This window comes from Erpetoichthys calabaricus, chromosome 5 (genome assembly GCF_900747795.2).
Source record: "Erpetoichthys calabaricus chromosome 5, fErpCal1.3, whole genome shotgun sequence".
NCBI lineage: Eukaryota > Metazoa > Chordata > Cladistia > Polypteriformes > Polypteridae > Erpetoichthys > Erpetoichthys calabaricus.
In genome coordinates this window covers 111,523,495-111,548,385 of record NC_041398.2, presented here as the reverse complement: position 1 = coordinate 111,548,385, position 24,891 = coordinate 111,523,495, and the positions used below count along the sequence as shown (strand labels likewise).

Genomic DNA, 24,891 nt, shown 5'->3' with positions numbered 1-24,891 from the left:
TCATGTAAAAGCTTATTGGGGTACAGAGAAAAAAAATAGCATGAAATGTCAACTTTAATCTCTAAATTTCTGCTTTAATCACGTAGTTTATTTTGTCATTAAAGTAGAACATCATAAACTTCATCTTAAAATCATTTAATGTTTAGTTTCTCAAATCCCATCACTACTAAAGTAGCGCGTTAAATGCTTTGTTTTGTAATTGATCTTCTATGTGCTATGTGTGTGAAACACTGCATGCTTCTGGGCTTCCACTTCCTTTTCCTCTGACAGGACACAGAATCCATTACATTCGTAATATTGCAGCTCTCTGAATAAATAAAATACTGAGATGTATACGTGATGTCATTTTCATGATGATAGGAGTTTAAGCATGTTATTAAACATTGGAATACAGTGGCATGGTGATTGTTCATGTCTCACACAAAATGCTTGTTGCGCCATGTGCGACCTTCGATGAAATACTTTATTGTAGCAGTACTGTCTCTTTTAAACGTACTAACCCTCAATTCCTGTCCTTAATTTTCTTTCTCCAAATACCCAATCGCCACACAATCAGCACTGTAATAGATGTTAAGCCATCTGTAAGCTGAGAACGCCGATTCTTCAAAACTTTTAAGGAACATTGAAATATCTTTGTAGTACATGTTTAATTATTCTATCCATCTGTCCTTCCAGCACCAACAAGAATACAGCGCGAGGTAGGAACAATCCGTAAATGGAACGCCAGCGCCTCGCTAGCGCGGTGGCACTGTGTCCTTACATGTTTAATTATTAATAATATAGATTTTTTAAATGAAGTTAGTTTTACCTGTATAATATAGTAAACATATTTTGCTGCATTTCATCTTAAAAATTCTATTGTCATCATATGTAAATACGCGGTTTTATAAAGTGGCTCAGGTTGTGCAATATTATAACTGTATCGCAAGTTTACTGTGAGGTGATTGTACTAATAAGTACAAACAGTTCTACAAGGAGCACTTGATGGACTGATTGAGTGCGTTTATAGTTCTTGGGATGAAACTGCTTCTGAACCACGAGGTCAGTACAGGAAAGGCACTGAAGCATTTGCCGTGTGAGAGCAGTTCAATAGACAGCATGGCTGAGGCAGCGTGTACTTGATGCTGTATACCAATAATTCTCTTTCTGATCAGCTGCTGTACAGCTGTGATTCCCCACTCAGATACAGTGATATAAATACTCCGAGTGGTGCAGTGAGAGTAATATGGAAAAAGATGATCCGCTGTGGCAACCCCTAACGGGAGCAGATGAAAGAAGAAGAAGGCGCAATGAGAGTAACAACGCTAAAGCAGCTATTGTATTTAGAATATTTTGACCATTCTGTGGACCATTATATTGTTACAGGTTAATTACAATCAGATGCATTAAACTAATAAACAATATGTGATTAATTTCAGTGTATTTATAAAGCCGCGTCAGGGATGTGGATCTAAAATACAAAGGGTAACCACACAGAAACAGCAGCACTGCTTTGATGCTGGGTGCTACCAGTCTGCAAAACCGAGCGCAGAACTTGCGTACACCAGGGTATGAGCTACTGTGGAAATGTGCGTGGCTTTATGCCAAGTTTAGGTTTTATACATCGCGATTTGAACGTGGAAACGTTCTTGCACAACATTTTTGTGCGTGCGCACTGTTTATACATGAGGCCCCTGGTGTACGCACCTTTGCTTCCCCTTGTGGGGACAGGTACTCTATAACATGCCTATGATCTGCTTCTCGCAGACCAATCACATGCCTTAATAGGTAGGTGAATACCCAAATAATCGGATTGCAATTCAGACCTATGGATATAATACTCTGATCCACATCCTGTCAAGTAAGCAAACCAGCCGCCGTGGTGTAACATCTGAGGCTTCGCCTCAGGTGCTGACATCCGAGGTTCGATCCCCACAAGGGGAAGCAAAGGTGCGTACACCTGATTAGTCCCAATTAGCACGCAACACGTGTCATGTACTCTTTGTATTATTTGACGGGTACATATATAACTAGCATGGCTATAACTAATTAGTAAAATTTGAGAAAAATTGGTGTTCCCTGTGTTTAACCTGTCATGTATTTGGATTTGATAATACTGCTTCATGGCTTATTCTGTCAACTGGATGAACAAGAGGTAAATATTACTATGAGCTCATCTTTCTGCAGATAGCAGCCAAATCTTAGTTCAGGGTTGCAGTTTTGTCATGAAAGAGTACGATGATGACCATTTCCTCACCTTAGAATTTTCTGTGTAAACATGAGTATCTCTAAACCTTTGACAATTACTATATTAAGTCACATTTACCAACCTGTCATGGAGATGAAGCTGCAGTCTGCATCCAGGGTTGAAGGCCTCTATTATTAAAATACTTCCTCCCTTCTTTTATCTTTAAACCCTCAGACGTTTTTTAGAAACTAGTCATGTTAGTTGTCTAAGATGGATTGAAATCCAGGTAATCAACATATACCTTAGCTATAATGTTTGCAGTGCACTGTGTAATGCACATGTCTCTGTGATACAATATGCCCATATTTGTGAAGTGCCATCTATTGGAATGACATAGCATCTAGACAGACAGACACAGACACTTGTACTTTTATTAAAGTGAATAGTTCAAGGTTCAGCAGAGAAGCAAGTTCAAAAAGTTTATGCACTCAATAAAAGCATTCTCTATATTGTGTTTCTTGATTGCGTATAATGTCGAAGCAAAGCAAGTAAGTGGATGTGACAATGTAACCTGCTGGAATAGTAGCCATTTGTTGCTATGAGTCATATCAAATAGTTCTTTCATTCTTGTGTTGCACTTCTAAGCGGATAGGTTTTTGATCCAACATAGTTGATAGAAGGGCAGAGGCAAGTAATTGCTGACATGTCTATAAGCATTTCATTTAAGCCAGCCTTGATCTTCCTTACTGTACTCCTTGGACAAATATGACATCCTAGCTTAGGGGATAACTTTCTTCTCATGTTCTGTCCATGTGTTACTAGACCAAGCCTGCACAACTTATATTCTCAAACCTTCTACCAATCAGTGTTCTACATGTGCCCATGGGCTAGGGTAAAATGTTTCTCTTCGTCTTCCAGCCCCTAAACTGTGACTTAAAGTGTCAACTTAGATAACCCCAAGTTTTTCTTTTAACTAATTCTGACCCGTTATGTGGTGAGCTGAACATGCAAGCAAGTTCTTATTATTATCTAACTGCCAAGTTACAGTACAAATTTTTCTTTATACCTTTATCCATGTACATTCTTTATCACCTGTAGGAATATCAGTAAAATAGTCTACTACAATATTACAATATTAAAACTGATACACCAAGCAATGGTTCCTCTTAAGTCCATCCTCGTCACAAAGGCAGTCAATTTAATAGGAGTAAATGTAGGGTTTGCAAAATGGAGTGCTTTCCTGTGTAAGAATCTGTATAACTGCATAATTCATTCTTTGTTTTTTTATATATGACGAAAGGTAGATTTTTAAACAAGTCAGCATCCAGAAAACCTTTATGCCAACAATTACACAGCATTTTCACTGGCATATTTAAAACTTCATTGACAGAATCTACAGTTTCTGCATGTTTCAAAAAGACAGCAGTTATCTCTGTGGCAAGATAAATAAGTGGACTATCCCATTGGCTACTGACTGATGAAATGCACTCTGGTTTTGAATGGCCATGGAGTGCTTTAGATAGACCTACCTCCACTTCGCATATCATCACAGCTATCCCAAACAGGGTGCCATATTACTTAGAACTTCATACAATCTAGACATACATCTCAGTTTCACACTTTTATCCCATCAAAGCCAATCCAGATACTACCAAATCTGCATGTTCCTGACATTCTGCCTAATTGGAGTTTGGACTTCTTATGTAGTATAGTCCATCATGTGCAAATTAGCAGCACTATCTCCTCCACACAAAATCTCGGCAAAGTCAACCCACCGCTGAGCCTGGTGTTGCACTCCTTGTTAAACTGACTGTGTGGCCAGATATAGCTCCAACTCCATAGCTATACTCGCTTGATGACACTCCCATAATATGCCTAATCATTAATATTAATGAATCAGCTTACAGAAAAGAGAATTGTCTTTTGACACACTGATGTCAGAATGACAGATTTTATCCACAGGTTAATGGGCTACTCAACAGCCTCTCGTACCTACCACTGCATGGGTGTTTTTTGCATGTAGTATCTGATTCTACTTTTAATGTATTGTGTTGTATTTATTGTCTGTTATTCATGTGCTAGACATGCAAGGAAGATTTTAAATGTACTTTATACACATGACAATAAATTTGATGAAGTGTGCACTCTTGAGATAATAATAACACCGTGAGATATTGCAGTAGCTTACCAGACAAGCTGGATAAAGTTAACATTCCACTTCTGTCTGTTCAGGAACTCTGGTCAGGCCAAGCTGAATATGGGTGCCAAGATTTTGAATTACTTTTTAAATGTGCTGCACATTGTATAGAGCTGATCAAGATAATCCAACTAATTTTTCTGTACTTGTATGCTCCTGGCTAAGATCAGTGAAAAACGGATCATGTCCTACAACAATGGATACACAAGAAGAACAAGTCCTAAATAAGAAGTCTGCCCATTACAAGACTGAGGGAAAATAATGTATGAAAAATGAGAAAAGTGCTTTTCATACAATTACATCTCTGCTTTTCTCAAGAAGTCTGGCAAACCTAAAATAATTGCATTTTTTGTCCACTAAGCATTTAAACCCCATCATAAAAATAATCTGTTTTGCAGCAGCTCCTGCATAGAATGAATTATTTCACAGCTTTTCTGTTTGGAAACAATCCAAAAGCACAAATCTACTGAGATCTATATATCTTTACATTATATTTATTTGATCTTTGTTTTGATTGATTGCCTAGATTAGGTCAGGGCACACGTGTAGTGATTTAAGAGTCGCAGCATGCTTTCTCTTCATTCATCCATTCATTCAATAACAGGTTTATGAGGTTACAGTGATCAGCTCAAGACTTGGTGGGGAAGGTCATCTTAGCTGGGGAACCTGATAATATAAAGCAGAACACTAAAGCTATAGGTGTTTAATCCTGTTGATGTTTTCTTTTACTCAATAGTTCGTCCATCCATGCAACACAGAGGTTACAGTGCTGCTGTGTATGATATAGATCAATGTGCAGTACATTATACTGTGAGTCAAATGAAATATCTTATGAAACAACAAAAATATCAACAAAGAATATCACAGGTTCTCAAACCGACACACAATACAGTTTTTGAGAAAATGGAAATTATTTTTTCCCTGAAAATCATTGCTTAGTTTCTTTTTTTTTTTTTTTTTAAAGAAAACTCCCACTTAGTGTTGTCTGATTTCGTGGATTTGTCTCATTAAAACAAGTATAATAGAGCAAACACAAATAATTTCAAATGGTACTGTATATGCAATGGCACAGTTGTTAATTTTCCCCTTGGTGTGAAGCCGGTGGTGGGAGGTTTGTGGCACTAGACATTTTAAATAAATGGAAGTCCCGGAGTGTGCAGGTTCCAGGTGGGTACAGGTGCACATGGGAACACGCACATTCCTCTCCAAGGTTCATTGGGGTTCTTGGCTGATCGCACATTCAAGTGCAAATGCAAGCAGATCGGTCAAGTGCTTCATTCATACTGTACAACAGGTGATTGCAGTACCTGCACACTATCAGTGCATTAAAAATGCTGCCTGGGTAGAAAATGGGGAGAATAGAAAGAAAAGAGGTGAAGGAAGAGATTAAAAGAAATAGAGAGTGAGAGACAGGATTGAGACCCATGCTGTTTGGGATGGAGGCAGGTGGTCGGGTGTGAGTCACGGAGAGAGAAGCTTGTGGCCAATGCTCGATGGGGCTGAAAAGGGTCAATCCTGCTGAGCACTTCACGTAGCAAGACTGACCCATATGCTTGGAGTTGGCTTCTGCAGACGCCAGGGAATGGTGGTGGGAGTAGGAGTATGGGGTAAGCAGAGCAGATGAGATTTTAGAAAGATTCACAGTGGCTCATGTTTTTAAAGAAAAACCTGCCAATGTTTTAATATCATTTTAGAGGATTATGTATTGTTTATTACAATTTGCCTGAAGAAGGGGCCTGAGTGGCCTCAAAAGCTTTCACATTGTAATCTTTCTAGTTAGCCAATAAAAGGTGTCATTTTGCTTAACTTCTCACCACATCCATAATGACTAACATGGTACAACACCATAGTACTATAACCTCTGCACTGAACACCTTGATTTTATGGATTATTTATTTACTGTATGAAGTACAGTATGAACCAACTCTTGCTGTATGTGATTATCCTCAGTTAGCCAGCTCATCCTTGGATTCATTATGTACAGCACTGGGTTCAAAATGCCAAGGACTGTGTGGCCAATCTAGACCATCACAAAGCCCAACCTTGTCACAGTTTGTCTACTGTTTGTATAATCTATACATCCATGACATCACTGTACAGATACTAGTTTCCACACACCTTTTAAATATTTGCTAGTTAGGTTGATTGATAAATGTAAATTCGCAATGAGTGTACCCTGAGATGGACTAGAATATCATGCAGTACTGCTTCCTGTCTAAGAACCAGTGCTGTTTTGATGGACTCTAACTACTTGGGGCCCTGTATCAGGAAAGCGAGTCAACAAATGGATGGTTACAAACAAAACAACTGAAAAAAATAGCAAGCCACACATTAGTAATATTTTATTCATGCATCAGTATTTGTTTTTCCATTGTCAATCATTTTTCTCCAGTTCTCCCTTGAATTGTAATATCTGCATACGCAAATACACTGAATGGTTCACATGACAATAAAACCGACATTTCTCAATATATGTATAGATCAGCAACTTGGTCATCAAAAATGACTTTACACCATTCTTCCTGTGAGTGTGTCACAAGAGTGCTGCTCCCTGGTTTGTCAGGCGAAGTAATAATGTACAGTGAGCTATGCATGTTATACTAAAGAAATGCTAATGGAGCAAATTGCAATTGAAAGTGAGATGTCAATGCATAAAGACCGTTCATGTTTTGAAACAATTATCATATCAGTGTCGTCTCCACTAAACCTGACTGAATTACATTCAGACCTTTCAAAATATCGTATTCTTCTCTAACTATAGACAAGGGAATATTGGAGATCAGGTTACAGGGCAATGACAGCAGTCGTGGGAGGACTGCAAAGCTCTAGTGCAATTGAATTACCTGCATATTTCCCAGGTATGAAACCCCTCATATTCTGTAAATAATACCTAGCAACTGTGTAACTGCTTTGTTTCCTTCTGCAGGACAATATCATCCTTTTTCTGAGAGGCTGTGAGGATCTTGGCTTGAAAGGTTCACAGCTGTTCGACCCCGGTGATCTCCAAGACACCTCCACTAGGGCAAACCTCAAGTAAGTCTCCGCTCCTTGTCCTGGGCAAATCCAAAGGCATTTAGTGTTATTTGAATATGGCTGGGCTTTGGATTCTGTTTTAAATGCTTAATTAATTAATCAAGCAGTGTTTAGTTACCAAGAACTTTGGTGGTACATTGGGGAGCTTCAAATTTTGTCCTCCTGATATTTTTTAATAAGTTAAACAAATAGGGATTGGTATGCGAAGTTTGACCTTTTCAGTCTGTTTTGTTAAGCCTTTATACCAGTCAGTGATACTTGTTCCTTGAACTGCTTTGTTTTATTAGTCTTTGTTTCTGCACTCGCTGATGGATTCATAAGTAACCTGCAGTGTGAAGCTCACAAAAAATGCAGAAAACACTGTTGTACAATAACAAAGCAGAAATACTTAGATCATGTACTTGATTATGTTTTTGGAATATTTCTGCTTAATTGAATGTAACATTTTCTGTTTATTTTCACTTTTATTTTTCTACACTTTTTAACACAAATTAGAAGTATTCATATTTATGAAGAACATTGGGTGGTTTTCAAATGTGTGGTGCAGGGTGTTAGCAGCCTTCAGAACATACTGGGGCTGCGTGTTGGCAATGTGTAGTCCCAGTTTCAATTTTCCACAGCTGATGCTGCTGAACTCAGACACTGTTCTCATCACAGCGGTCAGCTGAAAGGACTGGGTTGATCCACAGGCGGCAGAGTATTTGTGTGTTCACACGTTATGGTGGACTCTCCTTGTCACGTGTATTGCACACATGTCTTCTCACATTATACTCAACATCACAGCTCCAAAAAAGATTGTGAACAAATTAGAAAAGCTCAATAAAAATTGAAAGGCCATTTCTTTGAATGTGAAACTAAAGCTAATAGTTTAGGTAAAACCTTTTTACATCATTCAATAAAGGGCAATGTCTTATTATGGTTAGTTTCAACTAAGCTAGTAGCCATACCCCCTGCACTTCAGAACTGTTAATCCACCTGAAACTAAGCCTGTTTGGACCCGGACAGTACTTGGATTGGAGATAATGTTGGTGAGGCCATCAGGGAGTGCTTGCATTGTAATCTGTGTGTGGATCCCAATGTCCCAGTGCAGTGATAACAGTGTGCTGTAAAAACTGGCGCCATCCTTCAGATGAGGAGTAAAACCAAGGTTCTGACTCTCTTTGGGCATCTTTCGAGAAAGAATAGGGTGTTTTTCCATATCCTTGCTAAATTGCCCATCATGATGTTGTCCATTCTGGCCCCCTTAATCATTCCCTGTCCTTTACTCACATGTGGTGAGTTTACTGACACAAGAATGGCTGTCACCACATCTAGGTGTATGCTATACATTGGTGGTGGTTGAAGTGGTTTCCCACTGCCTATGTAAAATGCTTTAGAAAAGCGCTATGTAAATGTACTTAATTAATTTTCCTATTAAAGCAATTCTGTAACTTTTAATTAAATTAATGTATTTTGGTGTTATTTAAATTAATTGCAAATATGTTTTCAGGCCACAAAAATACACTTTTTAGGAAGGGGTTTGCAGGTATGAATTAGCTGTTTCTTAAAGCATGCCCGCCTGTGCAATTAAACAAACACCCAATGAATAAGGATACTTACCCTTACTGTGACTACTTCAAGTTACAGTTACTTAGCTTGCACTTTAGTGATTGTAATTCAACTCACAAGCAAAGGATGTTAGTCTCTAGTGTTAATAGTGTTTGTAACAACTATTTTTAACCAAATATAAAACAGAGAGAGATCCCACATCTACTTGAGCAGCCTTAATATCCGAGACTTTAAAACTTGTACTTGAGTAGTTTGCTCATAGCCAAATTTTATATTTACTTTAGTAACTTCTCAGAATAGAATGTCTACTTTACTCAAGTATGGCTGTTGAGTACTTTATATAATACTAAAAAATAGTTATGATGTGATGATGTTTAGATAGATAGATAGATAGATAGATAGATACTTTATTTCACCAGAATAGATGTAGTCTTCAATACTTTCCTGCTTTTTTTCCTAAATTGGTTTTTAGAAACTAGAAGTTTGCCTACTTTTCTGCCATTCACCTATGAGTCTGAACTTGGCGTATTGCTTTTTACACCACTGGCCGTTCAACTCAACAAGATACATTTTTTTTTCCAGCTACTGCATTTTTACAAACCAAGAACCTGTATTAAACATACTTGCTAGGAATTATGAATTTTAATAATTGTTGATTAAATATTTTACATTAAGTATATAATCTGTAAAAATACAGATTGTCCAGTTTTATTAAATACATTTATTAATCCCATCATTGCTTTAACCTGTTAAACATAGTACCTGTATGGTATTATGAAGACCCAGAGTAACCTATTCAGTATGGGATGGAAGGCAATAATGAAGGAAATGCTAGTCAATCACCTGGCGCACTGAGGCCAAGAGAAAACCTGAGTGGGCGCTGGAGGGTGCAGAAACTCCACACAGTCGGTGACTGGTCTGAGAATCAAAACGCAGACCCCAAGGGCTTGAAGAAGTCGTGTAATACATGATAACAGTATTTCATTACATTAAGTTTCCCCATATACTGTAATCATTTTCAATAGATGATGTATAAAAGAAATATGTAGACTTTTTATAAAGTTTTTTTTTTTTATTCTCATTTTAAACCTTTATTTAAATTTGGAATACGATGAGGAAAACTCATTTGCAATGCAACAGGGTTTACTTATTATATAATAACAACTACTTTCATTAAAAAGCTTAGAATGAAAAAAACATTGAAAATAATTGTTCCAAGAATATGTTTGTGGTCTACTTTTTTTTTTCGGTTTTGAAGCAATTTGAATTCCTATATTTGTTTTCCTCCATATTTTTTATTTTCATTATTTTGTTGTCATTTTCTTTATTTGTTCGCTTGTGGTTAAAACTACTTTGTGTGGTTGTTTGCATGGGATCCACCATTTCTTGTGTGCTTGTTATGATGTTGAGCGGTTCATAGGCACGTGACCACATGCCATGTGACCTGCGACACCATGGGGGTCATTTCCTTTGAGATGGCCTATACCAGCAACATAGGACAAGAAGATTTTATTTTCCCTGAGATACCGCTGTTACAACATAACCCTTTATGTAATGTCTTAATTCAGAAATATACATAACATAACATTCTCAAACCAGTTTAATCAAGTCAGGGTTGCACGGAGCTGGAACCTATGTTATCTAGAACTGTGCGCAAATCAGAAACTTTCCTAGGACAGGACGCCATTTAATAGTTCTTTATTTAATTAAGCATGAATGTGTAAATAACTTTAATTAAAGAATTGAACCTTTAACATACCCTTATATACTGTACATTACTAAGGTAAATAATATAATTAAACAGTCAGTTCAACCATGTTGAGAAACCTCTGAAATCTCAAAGTTCATGGGGTCGAGAGATATGGGGACGATTCATCACAGGGGACACTGTCTCACCAGGGGCCTGTTTAGAGTTGTCAATTACCTAACTTGTACATCTTTTGGGATGTGGGAGAAGAACCTTAGAAAACTGTGAGAACTTTCTGAAATGAATACAGTATGGACTTTTTTGGTTTTTACTTGTAGTGCTAAAATACACCTTCAAGTAAGAAGTGGAAGAAGTGTGAAAGAGCTGGTTATAATCTTGTTTGCTTCCTACCAGTACTATAATTCCTGCATTTTTTAATTTTTTTTAATTCTCATGAACATCACCTCAAAATATACCTAATAAAGGAACCCCTCTTCTTTATTCCCTTGTTCACTTAACTGTTATTCAGGTCTACTGTTCTGTAACAACCAGGCAAATGATAGTGCTGAAAAAGACAGTACAAATAAATGTTTGTTCAGTAGTTTGACAAAATAAAAGAGATGGTCATTCCATCAGTGATGTACTAATGCAATAGGTTGCTTTTGGTGTGCTTTCATTTCATAGGAAGACACTATTATAGTAACAGGCTGACACCAGCATCTCTGTGGAATTTTGCAGAGTTTCGGTGGGGTTGCATGCTCCTGAAAACCTTAAGGATACCTATCTCCTTTGGGGCTGATATTAAGATATTCTTTTCTGTTGACATCTAATCAGATATCATTCATTATTTTAAATAAAGCTGTTCATAGTATGCACCATCATCAGTAACACAATTAAATTGCACCACTGACAGATACCAGAAGATGCTTATAGGTGTATAGCTGATATGCTGTATTTTAACAGCAAATATCAAAATGAGCTTTACAAATCAGATAAGGCCACGATATAAAAGTGCAAGTTGAGATACATGGGAAAACTGATTAAAGTAACATACAAATCCATCCATCCATTATCCAACCCGCTATATCCAAACTACCGGGTCACGGGGGTCTGCTGGACCCAATCCCAGCGAACACAGGGCGCAAGGTAGGACACAAACCCCGGGCAGGGTGCCAGCCCACCGCAGGGCACACACCTGCATGTCTTTGGACTTTGGGAGGAAACCGGAGTACCCGAAGGAAATGCATGCAGACACGGGGAGAAACATGCAAACTCCACGCAGGGAGAACCAACATACAAATGTAAATGGATTAATTCTGTGTTGAACTTTTGTGTGGCAGGAGTGTAAGGTAGCATAGTGCTTACTGTGATAGTGACAGTGCTATCTTGTTGAATCTCAGGGAGATGTTTAAGTCATAAATGTAGGGGCAGCATTTAAAATGACTCAAAAATGCAGCCAGTAAGCCTTCACTCTGCAACTGGACTGATTTAACCTCATGAATAACCCTAAGAATTGGATTCCAGAATGTAGGAGCTTCAAAGTTCAGTGAATGTTTGCCAAGATTTGTGTAATGAAGCATTAGACAGTAAATAAAGTGCTAGAACATCCCAACTGTCAGACTGGTGCTAAAGTGTAAGCTATGTAGGCAACAAATGTACAGTGTTTGAGCAGCTTTATGATTTAGTAACATAGATTTGAAGATGATCTGGTTTTTGGAAAGGAAGCCAGTGTAAATGAGGCAATTGAAGAGTAATGTGCCCCAATGTTTTGCTCAGGTTCATGACTCTAGCTGCACCATTCTGAACCTATAGATGCTTCTTGCAGGGATATTTAAAGTATCCTTAAGTCCAACTGAGAAGTCATAAAAGTACATTAAGAATTCCAGCTTCTACCTCAAGAGAAATGTTTCCCAGATGATAAAATCAAGTAGTTTTGTCTGCAGTATGAAATTGAGAGAGAGAGAGAGAGAATCGGTACAAAAATATGGTTAGTGAGCTGAATTGAATTAACTGGACAACTACAATGACATCATCCCACGGCTGCCATTTTTTATAACTTATGAAATACTGTAGGTTTTGTCAAGTTTCATGTACATTGTATTGCAAAAGTGCTTAGACCTGTGGCCAGTTAGTTAATTTTAATGAATTAGTGTTGTGGTCTGTGGCAGATGAGCACAGGTGCAGGTAACAGTGCAGCTCCGACTGTAGATGTATCGGGTAAAGCCATGGAGTGCCTGTTTGGGGAAATGGGCTAATTTTCTATTCACGTGCCAGAGCTAGAGCGCCTCAGCTGTCCCTCGTTGGTGCTCTGTGGCTTGTTGTTGAGGCCTCTGTGCTCACGGGGCTTTAAAGAGTCTCAGCGGAAAGGTACAGGAGTGAGAAAAGTTGAGTAACATGGAGAAGGAATTGAAGGAAAGGTGAATCCTGTGGTTGAGCCAGTGCTGTGAGATGGAGGCATTGCAGTCATTGAATCCCTATTGGGGTGTTCACAAGGGAAATGGCCCTCCTGGACAGATTGTGGGCTTCTAGATGCCGAAGGAAAGATGCAGGATTTGGAAACCATGCTTGGTGTACTGTGCTGATGGATGTCAAGGGAGGTGGTCAGGATGACAGCTAAAATAAGGATGACTAGTGTCTTAGCCCTACTGAGTAGACCTCATGGTGAGTAGATTGAGAGAGAGATCGAGAGAGAGATCGACATCACTGGAGTACAGTGTGAGGTCCAGTTCCATCTGCTTTTAACACTGATTATATCTTTGGGTTTAGTTTATTATTTTTTGATTTTAAGATGTTTTACTTGCACTTACTTTGCATTTTAGGACTTATTTAGCGCAGATTTTTGCACATGCAGTTTGAACACTCTTTGGAATTATTTGAGAATAAATTTGCCCTAAGCACATTAGCACCATTCTTGCTGTTTGAGTCCTTATTGCACTAATCCATCCTGGTCATGACTATCTGATCCACATTCAAGAAGATGCCAAGGCTGTGAGCACCAGGATATCACAATAACAAATCCAACATTGAAATCTTGCGGTCTGTGATATATTTATTCTCAAGAACTGAAACTCAATGTTCATTTATTTTTTGTCTGAAAGTGTTTTATTATAAAAAGTTATGTTTACAAAATGGCAATAGGCAGCTTGCATGAGAAGCTCTTAGTTTACAAAGGTGAAGATCAATTCCCTATCAAGGAAATGGTTGTCTTACCATTGGAATCCATCAGTGCATCATTCAAATAACTTCCACATTTTCTGGATAAAAACCTCACATTTAATGAGTCATCATTCAAGTTGTGAATCTGAAGGAAAGGTCTGAAATAAAGACTGAAGAGCATTTCAAAGAAGTTAGAGGTAAAATAATACAAGTGCATACATTAAGAAAAGGGTAAAAAAAAAAAAAACAATATCCAAATGTCTTGATGTTCCTGTGGTTACCATTGGTTCAGTTATAAGGAAGGAGATGATGCACCAGATCATCAACATACTACCTAAAAAGGTTGCCTCTCAAAACTCTCTCCACAAACAAAGATCAGATTTGTGAGGGGAGCCAGGGAAAGACCAACAATCATTTTGAAGTAACTACAGAATTCAGAGTACCAAGACCTCTGCATAACACTGGACTGTGTGGAAAGCCAGAGCAAAAAAAAAAAAAAAACACCTTCTGAAAGAATTTGTGGAATTCGATGAAATACCTGAAGGTGACCTAGTTGTGATTGTGTTTTGATGCAACATGAAATGGAACTTTTTAGCCAAAGAGATTTTTGTAGCACAAATATTACACTGCCCGCACTTCAGCAAATGATTATCTTATCAACAGTATGATGGTGGTGGTAGCCTTATGTATTCGGGCTGCATTTGAAAAGGGTAAGAGAGGGAAGAATGGATAATTGAAAATACGACTACAGTAAGTACTGCAGGAGAACCTGTTTTACTCGGCTAAAAAAAAAAGGATAATGATCCCAAAGTCAAGGCCAAAATAACCTTGGAGTGGCTCAAGGACAAAAAAAGATGAACATCTTACAATGGCCTATCTAAAGCTCCTATCTGTTAGACTGAGCATTTTGGGCATTGTTTGTAAATTACAGAGCACAAGCGTCTTCTGACTAAACTGAATAAATCCGAGCAAATCTGCCTGGCCTCTTGAACAAAGTGCAATGCAGGTACAGAAGACAGCGAAAGTGACTCTACAAAATAGTAAACTACCAGGGTTGAATGTTTAAGCAAAGAGCTCATTTTCTTTTTGTTTCTATTGAAGATTTTTTTTAACACACTGTAAAGCAAAGTCACTTTAAAAATTTGAACTTCAGTGCTTTGGGGGGAAAAAAAATCACAGAAAACAAAATTCAGAATTTCAGTTTAGGAGTTACTCCAGTAAAATTTCAGAATTGGTCAAGGTAATGAATAGTTTAGCAAGGGCACTGTAAACATTTTTAAAAATTATAAATTCTGATTTCACATGACTTTTGTTTTATTGTTGGTTTTAAAGATGCTGAGGCTGCAAACTCGTACAGAAATGCCCGCTTGTCTGATGGCTGCAACAGAAGAATGGCTTGAGTTTAGTTTGGGTTTTTTAGTCACATGTGCATAGCGGAATGAAATTCTTACTTGTCTGTCTCCTCAGAGACCGTTAACAATCATACAGTACCATCTAGGGGCCTATAACCTCCAAATGACTTGCTGTAAATTCCAAGAGTTTTTTTTTCTTTGTAAATAGAAATTGCAAACATTGTAAATGCAAAGCCTTGAGTTTTTAAGCTTTGAAAAAATTGTCTGATCTGAAAGCAGAATAAGTTTAGGCAATCTGTATCATTACTCCCTATGTTGTAGAAGTACACTTTGTTGCAAGGTATGAAATTTAAGAAGAGAAATATTTAAATACAGTATAATGTTAATAAGATAATAATCATGTCTAAGAGTAGCGGAGTTCTTGCTGTTCAGCATGCTTTGTGAAGTGTTCAGCACTGTCTCATATATAGACATACTTTCAGTGTTTCATACTCCTCTTTAAGGTATTCCATTATTCTTTATACTGTAAAGCTTTGCACTCAGTTATAGAAGTTCTTTCACCAAATTGTACAGTTGATATATGTGTTTTGTTGTAAGGTTCAAAATAAATAATATAGAGTATGTTTTATCATACATCATGTAATCTTGCAAACTATACTATGATATTCTTTTACTCTTTTTTTTTAATGAAGTTATATGGCTCTGATCCTTCTAATTTTATATATATTGCCCTGGAAGATCTGGGTGGCTCCTTACCCACCTGGGAAGCCTTTATAATGGAAGGCCAGGGATGGATGGGCTGCCCAGCCTGGTTAGAAGAACAGAAGGGAATTGTCCCCTGTGTCAGATAACCCCCAGATACATGGGCTGGCAGCATTTAGCGTCCTGGGCTCCCTGTGGTGCACCAGCAGGGCAATCTGAGGGCTGTAGTCCTGGTGAGCAGCCCTGCTGTAGTACTTGAGGACCACCAGGCAGGGCTGGAGAGGGCGGTCCTCTCCTGTTTAAGGAGATCATACCAGACCCGGAAGTGTTTCCCTGGTGTGACATTGGGGCACAGCTGTGCTCCTGGGTCTGACATAAAAGAAGCCGCTCCTCATCTCCCATAGATTGGGAGTCAGAAGGAGGAGGATGACAAGTCTGGTTGAGAAGTGTTGAAGGAGGAGGAAATACAAAGGGAAGAGAAACTGAGGACTGTTCTGTTGTGTATTGTGAAGTGAAGGCTGTTGAGAGGTACTTCCTTACTAATAAACTGGTATTTGTACCTGGGACTTGGAGTTGTGCCGTTTTGTATGGGGTTTGAAGTGCTGCTACACCCAGGCTGCAGGTTACAATATCTTATAGACTGATGGTATTATATTTTGTTATTATTAAAGCTCACTAATACAGTGGCAACTGATCTGGGACGAAGAAACATAAAAATATCTGTAAATGTGTGACAAATGAGGCCTGGAAAGTGTGTGGAACAATGAAACAGACATTTCACTTGGAAAGGTCTGTGATTTGAAGATTGGATTTTTATTAATGCTATTCATCTGTTTCCTAATCGTTATTGTTGAACTGTAGTGTTGTCAGTTATTTATTAATTTATTATAATTCTGGTACTTTGATTCTTTGCTATGAATTTTCACTCCTGTTTTCTGTGTAATTATATAGATAACAAGCCTTTTCTATCATGTTTAAGATCCCTTTTACTATCAAAGAGTAAAAGTGCAGGTTTAAAAACATATTTACCATTTCCCCAATATAACAGACTGAGAATAGACCTATTGTTTGTTTTGGTAATTAAATAAGTGTTAACTGCAGAAACTAATATTCTTTGAGCTCATAGCAGCTATTATAGCTCGTGGAATATTCATTTAAACAGATGATTGTTTTCATATTTTTATGTAATACTGTATCCTTGTGTTGAGCAAGCCCATAAATGAGAATGAAAACCATGAAATGTTGTATATTTTCTATGTTTTGTTTAAAATGGTGAAAGTTAAAAGGAATAAAATACCACTTGCCTTTATATTTATCAGACATTCTTAGTAGCAGCATTGTCAGTGGTATGAAGCATTGTCTAGTTTTCCATATCTTAAATGGAGGTGTGTCAGATTCACTTCTTTGAGGGGCATAGAGTTGGTCTCCTTGTTCTGACCAGGCCTTCATATGACTTGTGCTGCTAAGTCTTGACCTTTATCACATATCTTGTTCTATGAAAATGTAATTGCATCACTAGAATGCAATACTTTAACTTAAATTATCTTTACCGTTTCAGTTTTGTGCTGTTGACCTTTTACATTTTTGACTTTTGAACTGGCCTATTAATTTGACTTTTGGATTTTTCTTGTCTGTTTTCTTTGTCCATGTGTTATAAATTGAACCGCTTTCTGCTTTTCTTGCCACCGTCTACTGCATTCTCTAATCTCATTTGTTGTTCACTCATAAACCTGTGAAAAACTATAAGGGATATTTTATGTATAGGGATCATCTTTTATGAGACGTGTTTGCCATTTTTGTCTGCATGATCACAATTTTATTGAAAATTGGTACACTCATTATTCTTCAACCAAATTTGTCAAATCTTTGTTATGATATATTGGATAGTCTTTGTATATATTTATTTTTCAAATTTCAAAAACTTACATTTAAAAAAAAAAAAAAATGTTCAAAATTGCCCATCTTACAACACAGCAATATTTCATGTTACCTCAACTAGTGATTAATGTACTTTCAAATTTGCCATGGCAGAGTTTATTTGAACTTGTATATTTTTCTATTTTACACGTCCAATAGCCACACCTGACAGCTAAACAAATACGTTATTGAAACGCCACCAATCACAAGCACATCGGAAACTCACTGTCAACTTGTTGATTTTAACTACTTTATAGATTTTAACTATCCATTAGGTATCTCTTTCAAAAAATGTATGGCTATTTGTGTGCCAGAGTAGAGAGAACATAAATGACTGACTCAGGCATACTGTTGTTTTCTGTAAGTGTCCCAAAGAAAACCATGTAAATAGATGGATAGATAGAGATGTACACATACATATACTATCTATTTATCTATCTATGTATCATATTGTGTAATAATAAAACTTTTTCAGAGGGCAGTATCATTTGCACTAAAATGAAAGATCTGCTGTATTCTGCCTCTGCTAGCGTAAGCTCTTTAGCAAGGATGGTACATTTTGACATTCTTAACAAAACCAGCTCTGGATGGTGCCTGTCTTGCTGCTGTAGCTCTTCTCATTTTAGCAGGAACTGTCCCCTCTCACTAGCTGGTTGGTCTTTTTTCATTTATGTGCAATGGTGTTTTTGGCATGAAAATTTCATATCAGAATTTCCCTTTATGTATGCAGACCTCTCTAATCTCAACATTGACTTACCCACCTATAATTAGTAATTTCTGTCCTTCCTTTGGTAATGAGTGGTGAGATGTGAGAGTCCACACATCATTCACATCACAAAAATTTAATCAATCAATGAGATGCTGGTTCCTAGGCTGTTTTTCGAGTGACATTAGATTATCGTGGTACCTTCTGAAATCTTTGTCATCTAACAAAATACTGCAATATTAATTTAAACATTAAGTATACTGAGAGCCTTCCAACCACTCAGTATGAATTGTCTCATTTGAAATGGAAACACTTCAAGTTGTGAATCATACCGCTTTGAAATGAGACAAAAAGCATGGAACAAACATGAAGACTACGCAAACTACATGAATCAAGCATAAGACTGTCACACTGTCCGGTAGCAGCCCTAACTACTATGTGGCTAGGTGTTTGTTGAATAGTACAGAGCTGAGAAGCAATAGTAAACAAATTTTCTACATACCTGTACTTTCTGCAGAACTCTACACTTTATTGAAATGGGACCATCATACTACTGGCTTATTTTCAAGAAAGTGGAAAGACCACATAAGGCTTCCTTAGTAGCATGTTCAAATTTGGGACCATCAGGCTGTCCATCTCCCCAAGTGGTTGATGAAGATCAAGATGTATTTGTGCTCAATGTACTCCTGATACTGATCATGCTTTCTTTTTTCAGATTGCTGTGGCTACCTTTAAGGGAGTAAGTGATACTTGACCTCTCATACTACTTTACTGGCTTGTGCTGCATAGCCTTGATTGAGAAAAGCTCAAACCAATGAGCTTTTCTCCCTGCCAAGAATAACGTGTCTCTCCTTCAAACCACCATCACTAAATTACAAAGTTGAAGTTACACATGCATGCACACATGTAAGGATTAACCTCAAACAGTGCAGAGCAAGAGAAACTAACCCGTTGAACTGGAGTCAGACTTGCAACCTTACCATTTAGATACTGCAGAAAAACAATATTTTTCTAGATACGAACTTGTCATATGATGAAGAATTAGAGAAAACTTTAAGAGACCAAGCAGAGGGTTATTATGAACATTTTAATAGGTTCCTAAGGGAAGTGTATTACTTATTTTTCACAACAGGTTGATGACTGAAACACCAACCTTGATATGTATATCTGTGGTTTAGTTTTTTTGTTAATTTTTTTTAATTATTGCCCATGCTTTTTCCCCATATATTCCAATATTCCTGCCTTCACTCTCTCCTAAAATTTGATAGTCACCTCGCTGTTTACAAGAAGTTCTACTATATTCAATGGTCCAAGGTCCAGCTTGTAATCATCTCTCCCTGGTTTAATGAAAACATTCGAGCTCTTAAATTAGTGTTGAAAACTGGACCACAGATGGAGAACAACAAAGCTACATGTCTTTCAAATTTCAAATTGCGTGGACAGAATGTGTTAAAAAATATAAAAAAGCTCTCTTTAAAGCTCGCTCAGAATACTATTCTACAATAATAGATAGCAATAATAAAAATCCTTGGGTACTGTTTAGAACAGTTGTAAATTAACAAATGGGAACTTGGATCTACAGTGCAAAATATCAACATATATTATCAGTACAGACTTTATGAACTTCTTCAATGAGAAAATTAAAAATATAAGATCTCAGCATCACAGTACAAACCGCATACTAGCTTAGCAGACCCTGCCTTACTTTGCATTCAGCACTTTAGTAATTTTAATCCTGGAAGTCTTAACTTTAATTTCTAAAATGAAACCCACTATTTGTTCCCTAGATCCGGTGCCAACAAATCTAGTAAAAAGTGCAATGGATGTTCTTGCAGCGCCTATTCTAAACATTATCAATAGTTCATTATTGCATGGCACTGTACCTGATGCACTAAAAGTGTCAGTCATTAAACCAGGTGATGGATGGCCGGCGAGAGTTTCCGGCTCTCACCCCCAGGCCGCCAGGAGGAGCTCTCCTGACAGCATGGACGGGCCCCGAATTCCAGCAGGGCCTCATGGACTTTGTAGTTTTTATGCACAGCCCTGCTGGATACCTTGGGGACCACTGGGAGTCGCTATAGGGAGGCTCGTGGACTCTTATGTGCCCTATAACCTGGAAGTACATCCTGGTCACGTGAACAGGAGAAATGACGTACTTCCAGGTTGAAGAAAAGGACTTTTACCCTGACCCGGAAGTAATAAGGACTTGTGGACTGTTGGGCAGGAACACCTCCGGGTCAGGGGGTATAAAAGGACTCTGGGAAAGCCCAGACACTGAGCTGAGCTGGGTGGAAGGGTGGCAACGCGTCTGGGAGAGGAGGATTGGTTTATTGTATTGATTATTGATTTATATGTGTAGTGTGGAGTGGAGGGTGCTTTGTGCACAGTGTTATCATAAAATAAATAATAATTGGAGTTTTACCCGGTGTTTGCAGTGGTACTTGAGGGTTCAAGAGGTCGATAAAAGCCTCAACTGCTACAACCATTACTTAAAAAGTCAGACGTAGACCCACACATACTAAATAATTATAGGCCTATTTCAAATTTATCCTTTCTCTCCCTAAAATACTAGAAAAAGTAGTCGCCAATCCACTTCAGTCACACCTTACGCATTACAATTTATTTGAGAAATTCCAGTCTGGTTTCTGCACTGGTCATAGTACAGAAACGGCACTAACGCGGGTTGTAAATGACATTCTGATATCCTCTGATGAAGGAAACTCCACTGAAATTATGTTGTTAGACTTAAGAGCAGCATTTGACAACATTGACCATTCTATTTTACTGCACAGGCTAGAAAATGATGTTGGGCTTATAGGCACTGTGCTCGCTTGGTTTAGTTCTTATTATCAAATCAATTCCAATATGTACAGAAATGTGCTGACAGTACTCCATCATTATACACAGAAGTGAGATATGGTGTCTCGCAGGGCTCAGTACTGGGAACTTTATTGTTTTCACTTTACGTTCTTCCACTGGGATCTATAATTAGGAAACATAATGTTAATTTTCACTCATATGCAGATGACACCCAGTTATACATTTTCATTTAGATCAAATGTAGTTTTTCTAATGTTGTCTTTAATTAGTTGTGTTAGTGAATTAAAGGAATGGATGGATGAGAACTACTTGTCTTTAAGCACAGATAAAACAGATGTTAATTGTTGGAGGGAATGACGCTGATCACAACAATATTTTGTCATCCTTTAACTCAGTTGGAATCACAATTAATTTTACTGAATCAGCCCACAATCTAGGAGTTCTCTTTGACTCTAGCATGTCATTTAAAGTGCATATTACAAGTTGTCGAAATCATGTTTCTTCCATCTTAAAAATGTTGGGAATTGAAGGTGCTTTCTAAATAAACAGGATTCTGAGGAATTAATTCATGCATTTATTTCTAGTAGGATTGACTACTGCAATGTGGTGTTCACTGGATGTTCAAACTGTTCTTTATTCAGCCTCCAGTTAATCCAAAATGCTGCTGCAAGAATTATTACAAGAACAAGAAAATACAAACACATAACTCCAGTTCTTAAATCCTTACACTGGCTCCTGGTTAAGTTTAGAGCAGATTTCAAAATCCTCCTTTTAACATATAAAGCATTAAATGGCCGAGGTCCGGCTTACTTGTCTGAACTTATCATGACTTACAAACCAGAGCGCACATTAAGATCTCAAGATGCCGGTCTGCTTATGATTCCAAGGATTAATAAAATAACAGTGGGAGGTCGAGCTTTTAGTTATAGGGCCCCTAAACTGTGGAACGGTCTGCCTGCTACTATAAGAGATGCTCCTTCAGTCTCAGCTTTAACATCCTGGCTGAAGACTCACTACTTCAGTTTAGCATATCCTGACTAGAGCTGCTGATTAACTGTACAGACTGCATCTCTGTTGTTAGTCATTAGCACTAAAACATAAGTAACATGATAGAATAGGTGAGGGTTAGTAACAAATTATAACTGTTTCTCTTCTCGTTACTCAAATGTGGCACTTGTGCCACGGCCCACCTGCCAAGTTATTTTGCCTGCATAAGGTAAAATCATCCCTGATGGTGGATCGCAGCAATCGTGGGGTAGAGGGGTCCTTTCATCGGATTGGCTGGTCCAGCGCTGTTTCAGCTGTGGAGTGGCCAAATGGGGGGGGTTGGGGGCCGCTTGATGGCTGAGGTCTCCAGGACTTTAAACAAATCCAAATTATATTATGTGATATCATCTACTGTTAAATTCTGGTCCGTACTTGTAAAATCTTAATTTTTATACTGTATTGAGGATTTGTTCTGTTCTGTGTGTTGTATTGTATTGACCTCCTTCTTTTTGACACCCACTGCACGCCCAACCTACCTGGAAAGGGGTCTCTTTTTAAACTGCCTTTCCCAAGGTTTCTTCCATTTTTTCCCTACAAGGGTTTTTTTGGGAGTTTTTCCTTGTCTTCTTAGAGAGTCAAGGCTGGGGGGCAGTCAAGAGGCAGGGCCTGTTAAAGCCCATTGTGGCACTTCTTGTGTGATTTTGGGCTATACAAAAATAAATTGTATTGTACTAGCAAAATGACATGTGAGATTCCTCAATTACCATATTATTACAGCTTACAAAAGCAGATTCTCTGAGAATTGTTTTTAAAGTTCAATTAATTTTGGGCTAAAAATCGGCTGAGAATGTGTATAAAGATGACTTCATGTTTCCATAAGATTTTTCACACATCTCTTAGGTTTTTGTGTCCTTGTTGACTGCACGTGTTGGAAATGACACACACCAATTCCTTTCAGGAGTAACAGAACTGCATGGGTTAAATGAGAGCCATCCATTTTAATATGAAAGAGCAGCCATCTGCTTTTTATGTACTGTATTTAGATTGTATGCATGCTCCCTGCCCGCCTGAAGTATGAGGCAGCCCAGCCCAAAGCCCTTATTTCCCAGATACGTTGATGAAATTGTTTGATTGGTACATCTCCAAATGTTCACATTTAGACAGATGGCCTTTTTTCATGAATTGCATCATTTTACATGATACCTGTATCATACAGTGAAGCATTCGCTAAGCTGCTCACTGTGACTGGAGCAGTCTGATATTAAATGACATCTTTAGGCATTCTTGTACAGTATGTAATACTTTCTGGAGCCTTAGGGAACTTGGCTGAGTTTGAATGTCTTGATGTGTGAAGGACATAATGGATAATGTACAGTGACACACATCATCCTTTCTTACTTCATTTACTTTGGCTGTCTTTACTAGCTACATCAATTTTATTTCAGTGCCAAAAGTTGATTTGGTTGATAAACAAGCATATCTTATTTTCACAGGTAGATTACTCATCTTGAAGTTTAGTTTTCTTTCAGTCATAAGCCACTAAAATAAATGCAGTCTTGCCATCCGAAAACAAGTGGTCTGTGGGGCAAAAAAGAAATTTGTTTCAGTTGCCACCTACTCTGAACATGTGCTCCTTATTTCTCCCAACTACTGTATTGCACCATATGGGTAGAACTTGACCCCTAAGGGTTTCAGGAAGACTGAAATAGATGCCTTGCTTCATATTTGAAATACCAGGGTTATTCTGACTCCAGGCAAGCTGCATTAAAGTAAATCAAGTTTGAAATAATAACTAAAATGACTAAATTGACTTGCGGTCATCAAATATTTCTTTTGCGATTTGCAAATACTTGTGGTAATTTTTTTTTCTTAACCTCTCCCCTGCCTTCTAAAGTTCACATTTCGGTCTAGAAAGTTTTTTGTTTGTTTGTTTTATTTTTTTAAACTAATTCTTACCGAGTTGAGTATTTTATGTGCAGAATTGTTATTACAATAAAACTTCTTTTGAGATGTCAATGCAATGGAAATGTGTGTTTAATAAAATGTATATTGTTGTGAAAATTGAAAGTAAACTATTCAGGTTTTCAGTTTCAAGTCGTATTGCACAAATCTCGAAGCCCATAAGCTGACCATGATTATGCTTTCTTCTGGCTTCCTTAGCAGCATTCTCCATTAACAAAAGGAGGTTCAATTATAAAAATAAATATTTAATTCAAAAAGGCTAACAAAAGCAATGATACATGTGCAACTAAATGAAGTTGCACCTCCTGCCTGTCTTTATATATTCCCTTTTTTAAACCTTTATTAAAGAGGAGGATCAAGTTAGGAAAAATGTAGGTAAAAACAATAATTATAATAAGAAGAAAACGAAAAATGATCATCTCATCATCTTGGGCAATAAAGCTGTACAGAACATGACCAATTATACTTGGTTTAAAAATGTGAATCGTGTAATTTTAATCTGTCTTTTAATGATCTAACAGATGTACTACACAATGCTTTTTAATTAATCAACACTTCAGCAGACTGAAGTTCCCTTTTCACATATGGTTAAACATTTGTGATGTACAATTCTGCCAGTCCTCTTTGTTTGATGGTCAAGTATAGGATGCTCTGTTT

The 24,891-nt window shown here is 37.6% G+C and overlaps 1 protein-coding gene across 3 annotated transcripts in view; it reads left to right on the top strand.

Moving 5' to 3' along the window:
- LOC114651884 (LIM and calponin homology domains-containing protein 1-like) overlaps window positions 1–24,891 on the top strand; it is a 338,328-nt gene that overhangs the window by 156,395 nt on the left and 157,042 nt on the right. For all 3 annotated transcript variants that reach the window (XM_051928055.1, XM_028801930.2, XM_028801931.2), the window contains exon 4: window positions 7,291–7,397. In XM_051928055.1, the coding sequence (XP_051784015.1) occupies window positions 7,291–7,397 (107 nt within the window). The remainder of the gene's footprint in view (window positions 1–7,290; window positions 7,398–24,891) is intronic.